The 15,555-nt window shown below is 42.1% G+C and overlaps 2 protein-coding genes across 2 annotated transcripts in view; one reads left to right on the plus strand and one right to left on the minus strand.

Annotated features, from left to right (window-relative positions):
• Window positions 1-825: 825 nt before the first annotated feature.
• Window positions 826-2,761, plus strand: sec61g (SEC61 translocon subunit gamma; the record flags this gene model as incomplete). The annotated part of the gene is made up of 3 exons (XM_080854817.1): window positions 826-898; window positions 1,343-1,455; window positions 2,655-2,761. Exons 2-3 carry the CDS (start codon window positions 1,362-1,364, stop codon window positions 2,759-2,761), a joined length of 201 nt encoding a protein of 66 aa, XP_080710943.1. The 5' UTR covers window positions 826-898; window positions 1,343-1,361.
• A 113-nt stretch (window positions 2,762-2,874) lies between these two features.
• Window positions 2,875-15,555, minus strand: part of tpk1 (thiamin pyrophosphokinase 1) — a 49,525-nt gene continuing 36,844 nt past the window's right edge. The window contains exon 9 of the mRNA XM_080854816.1: window positions 2,875-3,378. Within this exon, the coding sequence (XP_080710942.1) occupies window positions 3,239-3,378 (140 nt within the window). The 3' untranslated portion in view covers window positions 2,875-3,238. The remainder of the gene's footprint in view (window positions 3,379-15,555) is intronic.

The following is a 15,555-nucleotide window of genomic DNA, read 5'->3' on the forward strand; positions in this document are numbered from 1 at the left end:
ATCTGTGCCAACAATTTGGTTTCAGTGCCAGGATGAGAGGTTTCCAAAGCAGTCTACCAAACTGTGTCAGAATGTTACAGTCACTGAGTAGTGGATGGGTATTGGGAATTTTTCAGTTTTGTATAGCTTCTGCATTACCATGGGACATTGGGGGCATCTGTACGGACATATATGTACATTACTCTTTTGATCAATACTGAACCACTCTATTATTAAACTTATTTTTTGTCAAACTGGTCAGCTTAAAATTGATTGATACAGCTAATGAGAGAAGGATATATTAAATCATGCATTTTGTTTCATGTCTATTCAGATTGGATTGAGTTTTTTTGGTAAATGTCTCCTATTATTAATTAATGAATTACTCTCAGGTGACTCTTGACTTTCACTTATGAAGGGGAACATGTGAAGACTTAGCTCAACCAATGATCAACCAGTTCTCTAAATTAACTCAGGGGTGCATCTCATGGACCTTCAATTGGCAAACATATATAGATAGAGCACAACACAGGGGTACAATTTCTGACAATGGAAGAAATGACCAGGGTCAGCAGCTGGGAAGAAGAACAGGGGTTAGGCTGCATGGTGGAGTGGCCAAACTGAAGAAGAGATACAGGAAATTTGAGAAATATACCAAAGCGACTGAGAAACACTGTAAATAGTGTTTGCATGAATCAAGCAAAGCTTATCATCCATAGTCAAGGGGTTCCTTATGTTGCACTCCCCAGCGATAGATGGCGACAAATAGGACTGGTATGAAGTGACAAAAACAGTCACAGAAAGACGTTCGCTTGCATGGGTTTAACGCTACGTCAGCCTTTCAGCCAAGCGCTTTCTCCCGACAGCTACGTGGCCAGAAACATCAGCCGGCCAGGTAACAACAACAAGACCCACACAGGTAAACAAAGATAATTTAACTTTAATTGTATGTGTAATTAAGAGTCTTTGAGCAGAGGCTGATTCTGTATTAAGATTTCAATGTGTAATAATACAATAAAATGAATGTAACGTTAGGCGTCTAATTGCGTCTTTAACTTTAAACCGTTATCTGGCCAGTTAACTTTAGATAGATTGAACTCTGTTAAAAGTTAGCTATAACGGTTGGTTTAGTTCTCAACATTATATGTATAATTTAATTAAATGTTGTGTTTTTATTACTTGTGCTGCTTAACTTTCGTAATCTTAAGCAAACTGAGCTTGATTGCTTTCTTGCTCGCTGAGGTTATCCATCAATAGCATATATGATGTCCCGTTGCAGTTCAGTATCTCTGTGTTTTTTTTGGTGTGATAAACGGATTTGGTTCGTGCGATACTGACCGTCTTCTCTTTGGACCTCATTCAGAAAACCCAACTTCCCCACCATGGATCAAGTTACGCAGTTTGTGGAGCCGAGTCGGCAGTTCGTGAAAGACTCCATCAGACTCGTGAAAAGATGCACAAAACCCGACAGAAAGGGTTGGTTTGAGGACCTCTCCTAACCTACAAGAGGGTTCGATGTGGCTATTAAGTCCAAATGTGTTAACCTCTATGTGTAATGTGGCTTATGTCTTAACTTAAACCAGGTATCTTACCATAGTATGCTACGTACCATAGTGGTGACCCACACATGTCAAGTTTTACGCATTTCCCACAATATAAATTGCTTACGGGCGTATTACATACAAATAATGTATTGCGTGCTATTCGCATCGAGAATGATACACACGCTACGGTAAACAAAGAACAACAAGATATCGGTATCTTTAGCCCACTGAATTGCGTTGCTGCCACCCTGTATTCAACTATAAATTGCCTGTAAGTAATGTTCTACCAGGGGCTTTGGAGCAGCAGCACACACGCACTGGCAACGTCACCACTTACCGCTTTTTTGAGATGGTTATGTGGGCAGGCAAACGGGTTGGCATGTATGGTCACCGGATTAATATAATATTTTCCCAAATCTTTTAAAACCCCAGAAAATTTGCAATATTAACTAATCTCAACACATACTGTCTGTGTTTTGGGGGACTGTTTGTAAGACTGTATGACTTTATTCAAGATGAGTGAATCACCCCTTTAACTGTCCAAAGGGCCACTCTGGTGATGTGTTAACATTGGGGGTTGGGTTTGAGAGTTAGCTTTTGGGAGGGGTTCTGAATAGGACAGTAAGTACAGAATGCATCTGTGTTGGCTGAGCAGATGTTGTCTATACAGTACCACAGCATGACTTTAGCCTACTGGCGGCTTGGTACAAAGGACAGTACAATACTGCGGTTTTCCATCAGTATATCATTACCATGGTTACGGGGGATGGCGTGTTCATGTGTGGCATCTTACAAAGAGGTTTTTTTTTATGTTTACACTTAGACTAGGTTACAGGCTAGCTCTGAATCTGCAGAACAGCTGCAACACACATTTTTAAATCGAAACATGCCCATAAACCTACACAATAGGCACTCTTCAGTTGCCCTGAGGCTGTGATGAAAAAGTTTGTGGTGTTATGTAATGTCAAACATTCAGCATACTGACAGCCTCTGGACTCTCAGTGCAGCAACAAATTGAGCGGGAGGAGGCTTGAATAATGACATGATGTACTTATGAGCCAGCAGGACTGTGCAGTGGTTGGTTTTTAATGATGGGACACTTCCTAACGTCTGTGATCTGACATGTTGTAGAATTCCAGAAGATTGCCATGGCAACAGCGATTGGCTTTGCGATCATGGGCTTCATCGGATTCTTCGTGAAACTCATCCACATCCCCATCAACAACATCATTGTGTAAGGACCACTCAACCAACCAGAAGATCATGTGTATTCATTTATTTATTTATAATCATTATTAAAAATGTTAAAATAAAAAAAGATAAATTGTTTTGATTTTCATGTTGATCAATACAGTATATTAAAGAGCATAATATTTCAAACAAAACATATGTAACTGTTGTAGCATTCAGTAGCCTACATATATTTTGGTCCAGACTAGGGTCACATTGATGAATAACATACAGGTCCTCTGTTTTTCTCTACAGTGGCGGCTAAATCCTATGTTCCTGTCCTATGTATGCTGACTATTCCAAATCATGATTGCGACTGACTGGGTTGAGTGGAGGATTTTTACTTTGTGTGTTTGTGGGGCTGTTTGTTAATAAAAAAAATCAGTGGGGAAAAAGAACTATGATATGGCATCCATTATTAAGGGCAAAGGCACTTTGTAGATTTCATTCAAGTGTTGGTCCACTGGAGGGGGAAAAAGCTTAAGCTACTTCATGTGAATTCCCATGCTCCATAGCAGAGGCTTATCTGAAGTCACAGTCACAAGTTTCCTCCCCTCGCTTGGATCATGAGGCTCATAAGTGTTGGACGTGCTCACCAGCTTTCCAAACTCGAGCACTTGTTTATCTGCAGACAGAAAGAAGATGATGGTATTATTTCCACATTAAAGGCCTTCAGGTATGTAGTCCTGAGATAAAATAAGTCCATGATCAAAAAAAGCCTACTGGTTGAATTAAGCTCAGTAGAATAAACCAGGTGAAATCAGGCCACGTCTGAAGTGGGGGCTTTGAGATGTAACCCGGTGCCACAAAACAACAGTACCTACATGAGATGGAGTCTTTGCACAATCAGAGGTACTTTTTCTAAAAGCATAGCTGCTAACCATGCAGGCAACTGACAAAGTTTGAACCATGCAGGATTCCCAAAACCATAGTTCGACCTATCGATCAGAACATGTCTCACCTTTGATAAGTTGATACACTTACACAGACCCCTTTAGAAACAAGAAAACGACTTGACTTCAACAAAACTCTAGATTTCGGTCCCCCAAAATTAGATGAACCTGGCAATTTGCAGTCTCCCCCTTTCTTTTTTTGCTTTTGCTCGCCTGAACCCAGAGAATAGAGATGCCAAGAGCCCGTGTATTGATGTTCTCATTAGCGAGTCCCTCCAGGATGTGGCCTGGCGTAACCTAGCATGAACACCCCGTGGTGCCGGCCTTCCCCATTCTGTCTGACTGCTCAGTGGAAAGCCCAAACATCGGCGGCCCACTCCACTGGGTTCCAGAGCGAGTTCGGCACCTCCTCTCTCAAAAGGCCCCCCGACCATCTGGTTCAAAACGCAGCCATTATGCGTGACCACTGGGCATGTAGTGCCCACTGGATCAGTCCATCCTTTCAAAACAAATATTCTTCTGTTGTTGGCAGCAAAGCAGTTTGGACATGAATAATGGGAGGACTTTTAAACCTTGGTGGTTTGGGAGGGGGGGGGGGGGGGGGTAGTAGTTTTTGTGTGGGTGCAGCCCCCCACCCCCTCTTGCCCATTTCAGGTCAGTTCCCAATATAAGATAAAGATGACTTCCCACAGTCTCCTGTGAACTATTGATTATTAAGCCACAGGGGGGTAGTGCCATAACTGTAAAGGACAAGGGTAAGAAGGTGCTTGTTTCAAACTCAATTATCCATGCCCTGTAACTTATTAAGGTTAACTCATCAAAACCACACGAGAAAGCAAAAAATCAAATGACTGAAAGCACAATACAAAAATGGTCACAGATAATACACATCCCAGAAATGCCAGGTGGCAGATATCCATGCGTAAGACATAAGGGTTGGTCTGATGCCAGGCATGGCAAGTACTTGTTCATAGTGACCCCTAGTGGCAGCACTGGGTACTTTTCCAGCTTTGAATGTTAATGACATTCTGTCCACTAGACTCATTTTCAAAGATAATCTGCCAGTGCTTTCTGGAAACTACCACACTGAGGACCATCTGCTAGGATGACTAAACGATGGAGGAATTATATTCAATTTGCCCAAAAGCCTTTAACCAGTGTCAGCTTGTTAAGCCACATTTGGTTGATATTCCTTAAACTAAATGATTTGATTTTCTTTCTGTCTGAGACACTTCATGGGTGATTTAAAGATTTCAGATAGGAAAACACATTGAAAAATTTAAAAAATAAAGCAGAGAAACAGGAGGTCTAACAGATGTTTTGCTTGAAGACAGAATTTACACCACTATACACCGAAGACAACTGTGCTTGCATCCTCCAAGCCCTGTAACCATCACCACCACCACCGGCCTTATCAGTATAATCAATGGCGCGTGCAATCTGTTTCACCCCTTGGCACATGCTTTCCATTGCAGAATATTTTCAAGCAGCTTTTGGGCAAACCCTCCCGTTTTAATTTCATTCCTGCTCATCTTTAGTTTGTGCACATAGACACATGACTGTATCCAACCACTAGGGGTAGCAGAACCCTTAAAAACTGGAGACGAGCTAAGCTTAGAGCCTTGTGATCAAACTTCTGAGATATAACAGCTCTGTACATGTGCAGCAACCCAGCCCTGGTTGATCAGCAGTAATGGATTCTACATGGAATACGATAATCACCTACATGAAACTTACAACAGGATTAATATTGCGTCTCTGTCGGCTCTGTTAGGCTGCTGACCTATTTACTTAAGGAAAAGACTGAGTTGAGCCACACGTGAATTTGAACAGATGTATTGATGTATTCAATTAAAGAGCCTTACACATGCCAGGGATGTTATTAAAGGATTCATTAAACATCTGCATCTCCAAAATACCCATGAAAAAATCTTGCACTTCATTCAATGCCCTCCCTCGAAAAGCTTGCTAATGAGGCTTCACCACAGCCTCAGAATTCCCCCTCTATGCCTCAGAGGCTTTTTGTAATCAAGCTGGAAGGGCCGCTTTTTACTGTTTTTCTTTTCTCCTCTCTCCCTCTCTCTCTCTCTCTCTATCCTCCTGTTCAGACAGGAGAGCGGATTAGCGGTGAAGGAAATGGTGTGGGATGGGAGCGTGAGTGTGAGAATGCATTGCCGCACAGCGGGATGCCGGACCGAGGATGAGTGTGTGTGTGTGTGTGTGTGTGGGGGGGGGGGGGGTGGGGGGATGACAGATGGGCCGCTCCGCTTAGCACCGCATCCTCAAAATGCTCGGCCCGGAGGGAAGCTGGGGAGATCCGCCGCTGAATGCCACTCACAAGAGAATGGGCCGGCATCTGAACCCCCAGGTTCAAATGGTGCCTGTGAGTATGATAACAGTGTGATGATATCCCAGGGAGACAATGACACCTGAACACCCCAAACTCCAACACCGCCCCCCCTTTGATAAATTAATTTCATTATTTTATCAGGCTGATATTCACTTTAAAGTATGCTGACTAGTTTGGCCAATGTGAGACTCATTCATTACCTTTTTTTTTTCAACAAATGTGGACATCTGTTTACGTGTCTTCCTGAACAAGCAAGTTCAAGTGGAGTAAGAGGTTTTCTTTTCTATTCCTTTTTTGTCGTCCATTTTAAAATGGATCCTCTATCTTGCTCAGGAGCTCCAACAATACATCCTTGCAAGAGAAATAAAAATGTAGAACAAATCCCCCCAAAAAATGTAGCTCCCCTTAAAAGCACTTCTTAATCCCTTTCCAGGGCCTTTTTTAATCTCTTGTCACCAAGGGACCACGGCCACACAACTAAAGACCACTGAAGCATCCCGTGCCGAGGATCTTGCATATTGTGCCCACCCCCCCTCCCCAATGTCATTTGGCCTCGTCAGATTAAAGGACTGGGAGAACAAAAAGAGCTCAAGGCGTATGTGTAACAGGTGCCACCGTCTTATTAAGAGTCTGCTGAGGGTGGCTCAGCATGGAGGGAGGCGGCTACTGATCGGTTGATCGCTCTCATATGTCATGTCTGCCAGTTTGCGGAACCTTCATTAGTAATCACCTCCCCCACCCGGATACTGATCGATGACTGACACTGCAACAGGAGCCAAAATGGATGCTCAGTAATTCACTTGCTTGCAATCGCTCCTTGATAACAATGAAGATGTTTGCGTGAGGTAATTGCATTTTTTCCCCCCACTAGGTTGTCAATTTATGGATGCGATATTTGATACTCATGGCAGCAGAGATTAAGACACTTCTGGTAGTGTGCTATGGCTATCCATTTTGCTTTTACGGCATCAGTGGTATGGAATATTTACAGTTCCACAAGACATAGGTTATGAGACAGATGCAGAAGTCAGTCTAATTCGACCTTCAAATAAAGCATCTTCCCTTTCTATTCCTGTGCCTATAGATTAAGGTACAGGCGAGATGTGGAGGGGGGATAGGGGACGGGGTGCTGTGTGGGCTGTGTGGGTACTAAAGTTGAGTGCTTTTTGCAGTTGATCGCCGCCACCCCCCCCCCCCCCCCCCCCCCTTTCCTTCACACTGAGGGCACAGTGTCATACAGTGAAGTAGTTTGGCAATAAAGCTCATAAATAAATAAATAAATGTAACAACATCTTGGAGCCATTTAAAAGTGAGATTATGTCAGGAAACGTGTGCTCGCAACTTTTCAGTCTGACCTCTGCCGCGCCTTGAGATGGGAATTCAGTGATGCTCCAAGGTCGAAAAAAACTAAGAACTTATTTGTGGAATCTGATAAAACATTTTACTGGCATTTTACTTTACTTGCTGATAAAAGATCCTGTCAAAGCCATTAGCAGTTTAAATGGTTGTGAGCCATTGCATCTGATAAGAACTGCTTTTAGCTGTACACATCTTGTGCCTTTACATTTGTCCTGTGCCTAGGACGGCCAACGTTCAATAAAACCATTTCTCACCTTTGAGAAAACAAAGACGGCGGAAAGAAGGGGAAAAAAAGAAATCACTGGAGTGCCTTTGGCACTTTCGGTCGGGGGGGACACTAAAACCTTTTCAACAGGTTGAGTGTAAAAAGTGTAGACATGAAAAATGAATCAATGCCTCACGGTATCTATGAGAAAGGGGAAAGTAAGGGGACTATATTTCAGGCAAGGGAAATAAATAAAAACACTGTTTCTGCACTGGGAGGGCACAAGTGAAAGTGAAAAATAAAAAAAAACTCTGAACCTTTGAATACAGAACAAAAATAGAGATTAATACTTGTCAGCTCACTAATGTCAGCAACTAGAAAAAGAACGCATGGTGTGACTATCTGCAGCTGCAGAAATTTCAAGGACTTTTTGGCTTGTCCCTAATGCATCCCATTAAAGAAAAACCCTGCAACTTCTCAGGACTTACCATGTGATAATACCTGTGATAGAGTGAGTTCAAAAGACAGAGCTTGAAAAGCTTCAGAGAGTGAGTGGGTGAGTCACATCAATGCCACAGCAGCATCCAGGAACTGGGGAACACGGGAGGTGGCTTTGAATGACACAGCATGCAGAGTTCTAAAAAAAGTAAAGTGCCCATCCATTGTAATATTATTCATGAATGAAAAGAAACGACTACACCCCCCAATTCATACTCCTTTTATGGTTTCACTAAATGGCTTCACATACCTGGGTGTAAACATTTCCCCTACCACTGACTAAATTGTTCCTAATAACTACAATACCTTAACAGATAAGGTCACCCAACTTATAAATAGATGGACAAATCTACCCATTTCTATGATTGGGCGTATAAATGTATTGAAAATGTCAATTTGACCGATATCTCTTTCAATCTATTCCACTTGCTCCTCCACCCTCACTCTTCAATTTTCTTAAAAAGCTTTTCTCTAACTTTATATGGAACAACAAGCGTCCCAGGCTCAGGCTTTCCCTATTGTATTTACCATATGATCGAGGTGGTTTACAACTACCAAATCTTGAGTGGTATTACTTGGCAGCTCAAATCAGAGCAGGAATGTTTTATTTTGAGAGAAACCACCCTCCAGATTGGGTTTCAATAGAAGCACATTGAATCAACATACCTTTAAACCTGTACATCTTCTCTGCTAAAAAACATAAACTAATCAAACATACTAAAAATCCTTTTCTCAAAAACACATTAATGGTTTGGCAAAAATCTCTTGCATACCTAGGAGAAACAGCTAAACTATCTCAGTTTTCTCCAATTTTTGGTAATGATGACTTCCAACCTGGTAGAGCAGACCTAGGGTTTAAAATATGGGCAGCCCAGGGTATAGCTAAGGTAGCTGACCTTTACAATGAAAACCTGGTTCTCATGTCTTTCGAAGAGCTGAAATCAAAATATGGGATTCCTGCAAAACATTTTTTTTTTTTTTTTTTAAATATCTACAATTTAGAAGCTTCATCCTTTCCAGACAGAGCAATGATTTGAAGCTTCCCCCCCTATCCACCCTAGAAGATTACACTTTGAAGTTTTAACATTTTAGGGGACAGGTTTCATTACTCAATGAGCTTTTTGTAAGCAAGTCTAAAGAATCATCACAACGCTCACTTCAAGCATGGCGAAGGGACCTGCAGGATAATAAAACTGAGGAGGAATGGTCAGAGGCATGTTTTCTAGCTCAGACCCAATCCATAAATACAAACTCCAAACTGTTACAATATACATGGATAAGTAGACTGTACATAACACCAGCTAAATTGCACCACTTTAACCCTAACATACCTGATACCTGCTTCAAATGTAAAGAGCAAAAAGGTACCTTATTTCATTGTGGCCGTGGGAATGTCAAAAGATACTTTCTTTTTGGAGTAAGGTGGTGGACCTTGCTGGCCAAATCATTAAATTGTGCCTATTGAATCTCTATCCAGAAGACTTCATTACCTCTAAAAGAAATTAGGTCTCTACTGAATATTTGTTTTCTGGAAGCCAAACGATGTATAGCTCTCTCATGGAAATCAAATACACCCTGTGCCACATCACAATGGTTGAGGGGAATTACTTCTTACTTAGCTTTAGAAAAGATAAGTTACACAACAAAAAATAGACTTGACAAGTATTGAGAAATATGGAACATTTTCTACAACTTCCTTGAAAATAACAACATGGATGTTAATGAAAAAAGTGCCCATCCGTGATTCATCTCTAATCATGACTTTATTCATTACATGAAAAACTAAATTATTTGGACATTTTGTACAAGACAGACATTTTGAAATGCACAGCAAGAGGAGACTCATGCCATTAACTAAATTTGGTCCATTTCCGTCTACATTAAGTGCTTTTTTGTTAGAAGACCTCTATGGCAAAAACAACAGAATATCAATGACTCATTCCTCAGATTGAAATCCGTGGTTCAAAAACAACATTTTCCAGCCAGGCCGTTAGTGTATGCTGATAACCCTGAAGAATTTGTCCAGTCTTCCTGTAGCAGACATTAACGGGGTCAAGGTTGCAATGACTCAGTGTACTGTTGCATTGCTGTTAGCATATCTCGGCTGAATGTGGCGTTGCTAGAAAAGCTGCTTTTGTTCCCAATGCGACTTCAATCGAAACGCTCAGGCAAGCAAGGAATGTGCCTGTAATCGGGTGAAAAGACCACTTCGCCTGTGTCCCCAGCAAGTCCCCCCCACCACCACCACCACCACGTTCCACCTCCTCCTGTTGGACAGATTAATGCTACAAAAGCCTTGCTCGTATCCCCAGCCCTTAAGACAATTAAATCTCAAGTGCAATTTCAAACCTGCTGACACATGCCTCCTTTAGCCTATCATAGGAGCCCTATGTGAAAATTGCATTTGGTCCGGGTGATTAGCGGTCACGTCGCCAGGACTGTTGTCTCACGGAGACAGCTACTTTGTGATTCGACAAAAGCTGTCAGAGTATTTTCTGGTGAGGCTCGAGACTTTTCTCCCCCTCCTCTCACTCATTTTGATGTGCAAATGGTCCTTCTAGCTATAATTTGACACTTTTTTCCCCTCAATATCTGAAATATTTCAGCATTCTGCTGAGGTCTTGCCACTCTATTAAAGATACAACAGTGCATAGGGCCCTATATTAGTGAGTGCTAACAGAAAGACCCAACATTCAGGAGTTTCTGCGGGGTTTCACTTCTCATTCTACACAACTAAAGAATCAAATGAGTATTACGATTGGCTAAGAATGCATGACTTGGATCACTTCACTCTTCCGCCTGGATTCCCTTTCCCTTAGCCCTCTTGACATATGGAAACACATTCAAGTTCAATCCCATTCAAGTGAAAATGGCAGTTCACTTTGGCAGCATCGTACACCTTGATAGATGGCCACAGTTCTTTACATGAATTGTGGTAGCCCAAGCTGCTCTTAGGCTTCCACTTAGTTAAGCATGCATGAATTGTCTAACCAGGACTATACAGGGCAGGCTTTAGGACCCTGGGAGGTGTTCTGGGGACTAGGCAGGTCGGGCTTTCCCAAATTGGAAGCTCACCTGTAAATCGTTTGACCAAGTGCTGATCAGTGCCAATCTATTCAAACAAGACTTTAAAGAGTCAGTAAGAAGCAGGACTAGGGGGAAAGAGAGACAGAGGGGAAGGCGCTGGTTGCACTGGGTGCAAGGCAGAGGTTTTCCCCTATTTTCTGTACATTTGACTACTTTTGTTTGTATCTTAAAAGAGTTAATAAAAGAATATGATTTGTAATTCCCTTGTTGCGTCGTGCTGAGAGCTGGGCTGCGACAGAATCATTACAGACCTTTACCACCAACATGCTTTGCATAATGGAGGCCACTGCATGCCAGTAAGCTCACCAACCATTGGTTGTTTGGTGGGCAGGACAGACAAACTAACTGAGAAGTAGCCAATCACAAGATTTTCAATACTGGTGAATATTCAATGATCGATTGTTCAACCTTACAACACAAAGCACTATAATGAATGCTTCATTTGGGCCTTCGGGGAGTAATCAGTTAATTATAAATGACCGCAGAGTGATAAATTGTTTAATTAACACATCATGCAAATGTGTGGAATGTGTGCCTCAGCATCTTTTCCAGTTGACCACTGCAGCTCTCACAGCCACCATAGGGCTTGGTGACTAAAATGATCAGCAAATTATGGGTGAGAGGTCGTGCCTCAAGTAGATTTGCGTTTTATTTCGCATACAGCTTGATGTTCTAACAACAGATAAGTTGCAAGCAGCCAGCTGTTCCAGCACTTAATGGGTTTAAATTCTGATGATCGAGAGAGCAAAATTCTACCATGCAATTAAGTCATTTTTTCAATCACTTCAAATTGCTGCATGCTGCATGAATGGCCAACTTTGCATCATCTACTGAAACACTATAAACAGTGATAAACAAACATGAACCACAACATTTGTAATGTTGTGATGCTTTGTTCATATAATAATATATGTTTATATGTTAAAAATAACATTACAAATGGAAGTCCAAGAAGCATCCCACTTTAGATTCAGAATGCGCATGGTACTGTTTGATCCGATTTGCATGTGGGCTTTAGCGATTTCATGCGATACACAACAGGTTGCGATGGACTCAAAAGGATCCCAGTCCTCTGTAAACCCCTGGATCTGGACTAGGCTAAACAAACATAAAAAAGTATTTTAACAATAGCTGAATCCCAACCCATAATCCCCCAGTCTTTGTTGTGGCTAGTGGATATAAAGGCAAACTGAGCTATAAGCTGCAAGGTATTTTCTGTCCTGGTGAACCAGACGAGGGGACTGAAGATTAAAATCGGGATCCTAAAATGATACCGGTGGTGCCGGGGAACCTTCAGCTGACCCCGTGGAAAGGAAACTGTGCTCAGCGACCACAGCACTTGACACATTCCGCCTCTCCCAGGGCCTCGGCTAAGCAAATTACACAAAGGCTTTAATTAAAAATAAACCGGAGGAAATTGCAGGCCTAATTTTTCAAAGCAGGAGTTTCATTTTTTTTTAACGCTTGTTAAAGCAAGCGCAAATAAAATCAATACCTTGGAGAAATGCAGCAGACGCATTGACCGAGACTGCTGTTTATAGATAAAATGCAAGGAGAAAATAAAACGTGGGGAAAAATTGCTTACAGTAAAGCAATGCAAGCATATTTCATGTTTAGTTGGTTGCTGTGCTGATGACGTGCAGTGGAGCATAATTTTGAGAGGCTGAAGATTAAGGTGTTGGAGATTGCTTCACCATTGATCATTCTCAGCTTTACTGCTAAGCTACTATAACCACACCAACAACAGGTCATCAACAGACATGTCCCAGAATGTTATCTACCTTCTCTCTGCAAAACCACATTCCAAGTCCTGCAAAAAAGAGCAGAACTCCCAGATGTCACACAGTGTATATAATGCTTGTTCTTGTGTCTGCTAGTGATTGGAATAATAATTTGCCCCAATGACTAATCTTCACCTTTTTCTTTTTCTCCCACAACAGCGCGTTACGGCTTTGCTTTTACCTTTCAAACAAATGCATGCACCTAGCCATTGTGCTTACCGGTACAAGAAAAAGGTGCATTTTGCATTTATTTTATTTTCCTTTTTTGTTGTTTACACCTATGGTGTGCTACAGGAGGCAATCCAACTGTGTCTGTAATTGCAAAGGTTAATAGAGGGGAACTGACAATCCCGGAATGTGTAGCAGGAAGTCATTCAATAGGCCTGAAGTATACATTCTATTCAATAGACTCTATTGTATGAGACAGTTGAAGTCTCATTATGTGGCTATCAGTAGTAAGAATCAGTATTCAGGACTGACAAAGGAAATGACAAAGCTTTCAGGCATTACCTTTCCTCCACATCATTAGGTTGTCCTTCATGTAGACAAGCTCACATCACCACTTTAAGAATTTGTTAGTATACTGTATACAACAAGAGTTATTGCATATCTATGGCTAAGGCTATGGGCTAGAAAATTGATGTTCAGAAATTACTTTCAAGGCATACATATTTAAATCAATAATGCAAGGACATTATTAACCCCACATTTTCAGGAGCATATTTTTGACCATGCTTTTGTACACACACATCTGGATTTTCACTGAACGCCATTTCACACACCTACTCAAAAATGGGACCTACTGACCAATAATATAGATTCGCCATGACTCGATCAGTGTTTTCCAATTTGATATTTACAATTGCTTTTAGTGCAATATGAATGCAGTACTTTTTTTTAATGGTGATTTAAAGCTTTGCTGGCAAGCAATGCAAGATGTTTAAATGCAAAAATATAAACATGTTGGGATGGGTGACTCAGCAGTTATTTTCTAACGTAAGGTAACAGCTCCATTCACTAGGCAAAGAATGGAAAAATGTCAAGTGCTGCACATCCATTGAAAACCTATCACAGTCCGTTGAACAAGACTTAAAATGAAGAAAGGCTGTCCCCGTGGAAGGTCCATCTCTTCAGATGGCGCAGATGATCTAAGTTTGGAATTAAATGGGAAATGCGCGCTCTGCATCGGACTGGACTTGAAAATGTTGCAGACAGGCAAAGCGCCAAAAAAAGGACTCCAGGGAGTTTGAATAAGGAAAGTTGAGCTCAGGCAATTACTGCCAACACATACTCTTCGGGATTTGTTCCTAAATAAACAGAGGTACTGGTGTTAAAATTAAAGTGACAGCATTGAAGGCAATGTTCTAAGCCCCCTTGATTGTTCGTCTCTATTTATTTTGTGGTGATGCTCTGGGACCTACCACCCCCCCACCCCCCCCCAATAAGAAAGAAAGAAAAAAGGGATGGAGAAAAAGTGCCAAACGAGGGGGAAAAAAACTTGTTGAGGAGAGTCATTAGAGAGGGAGTTTTTTGCACTCTGTGTGTCTCACCTGCCCTTTGATGCTGTCGGCAGGAACGTGGGAGTGTTTCAGAGCCACCCACACACACACACACCCACACACACACACACAAACACCCACACCCACACCCAATCCTACACCCACACCCACACCGCCACCCACACCCACACACACACACACACACACACACACACCACACACACTACACACACATGTGCGTATCGGACAGGGCTAGCCACAATGTACCCATCGGGTTTCCTCACAAAATTGATCACATTCTCTTTGGGTGCCTGCAGCCCCACAGACTTTGTCCATGCAGCTGTTTAAAAAGAAAAGCCATGGAGAACAGTGTTCACAGAGGGAGAGTGAGGGAATATAGAATCCAGACACACAGGAGAATTCCGGTGGGAAGCAAATAGGAATCAGCAGGATACGTTGACAACATCCCAATCTCCTCCATTCTTCCACAAGGTCTTTTCAATTCCCTTGTTCACACATTATGTGCATTTGCGAGGAGGATTTGCTAAAACCCAGTAATTTTCTTCTGTAACTGTGTATTACATGTCGACAGTTAAAAATACCAGTGCAACTCACTGCTGTATATGGTCATCCTTTGGGGATTGTTTTTTTTTAAACACCTTTATAAATGTCAATTCAGTTTCTTGTCGGGTGAACAACAAGAAAAGTAAAAAAGCGGCGGCCTCAGCTTGAAAGTGTTCCAAAAAACTGAACTACAAAAGTAACAAAAGTACAGTCCATTAGAATGCACTCCCAGTCCGCGCAGTGATGTCGATAAGGAGCGTCCCATGGCCAGGCAATCATCTCAATCGCTCTCTCACGAATCATGCACATACCCCTTCTATCGCCCCACCACCACGCCACTCGCTCCCCCCCCCTTTCGCTTCAAAGGGGATTGAAGAGGCTGCCGTTGCTTCTGTCAATAACCCAGAGGTATCGCTCAGAAATGCATCCTCTCCGCAGCCCTATGACAACCTCTAATAGTCAACCTTGATTCCTCGGCAGTGGCAGTCCCCTTGGGGATAAAACAGCGATGGCCCATAAAGTCATTCCATTACAGATCTATTACTACCAATGAGCTGGAGGGCTGC

Source organism: Sprattus sprattus (genome assembly GCF_963457725.1).
Source record: "Sprattus sprattus genome assembly, chromosome: 17".
Lineage (NCBI taxonomy): Eukaryota > Metazoa > Chordata > Actinopteri > Clupeiformes > Clupeidae > Sprattus > Sprattus sprattus.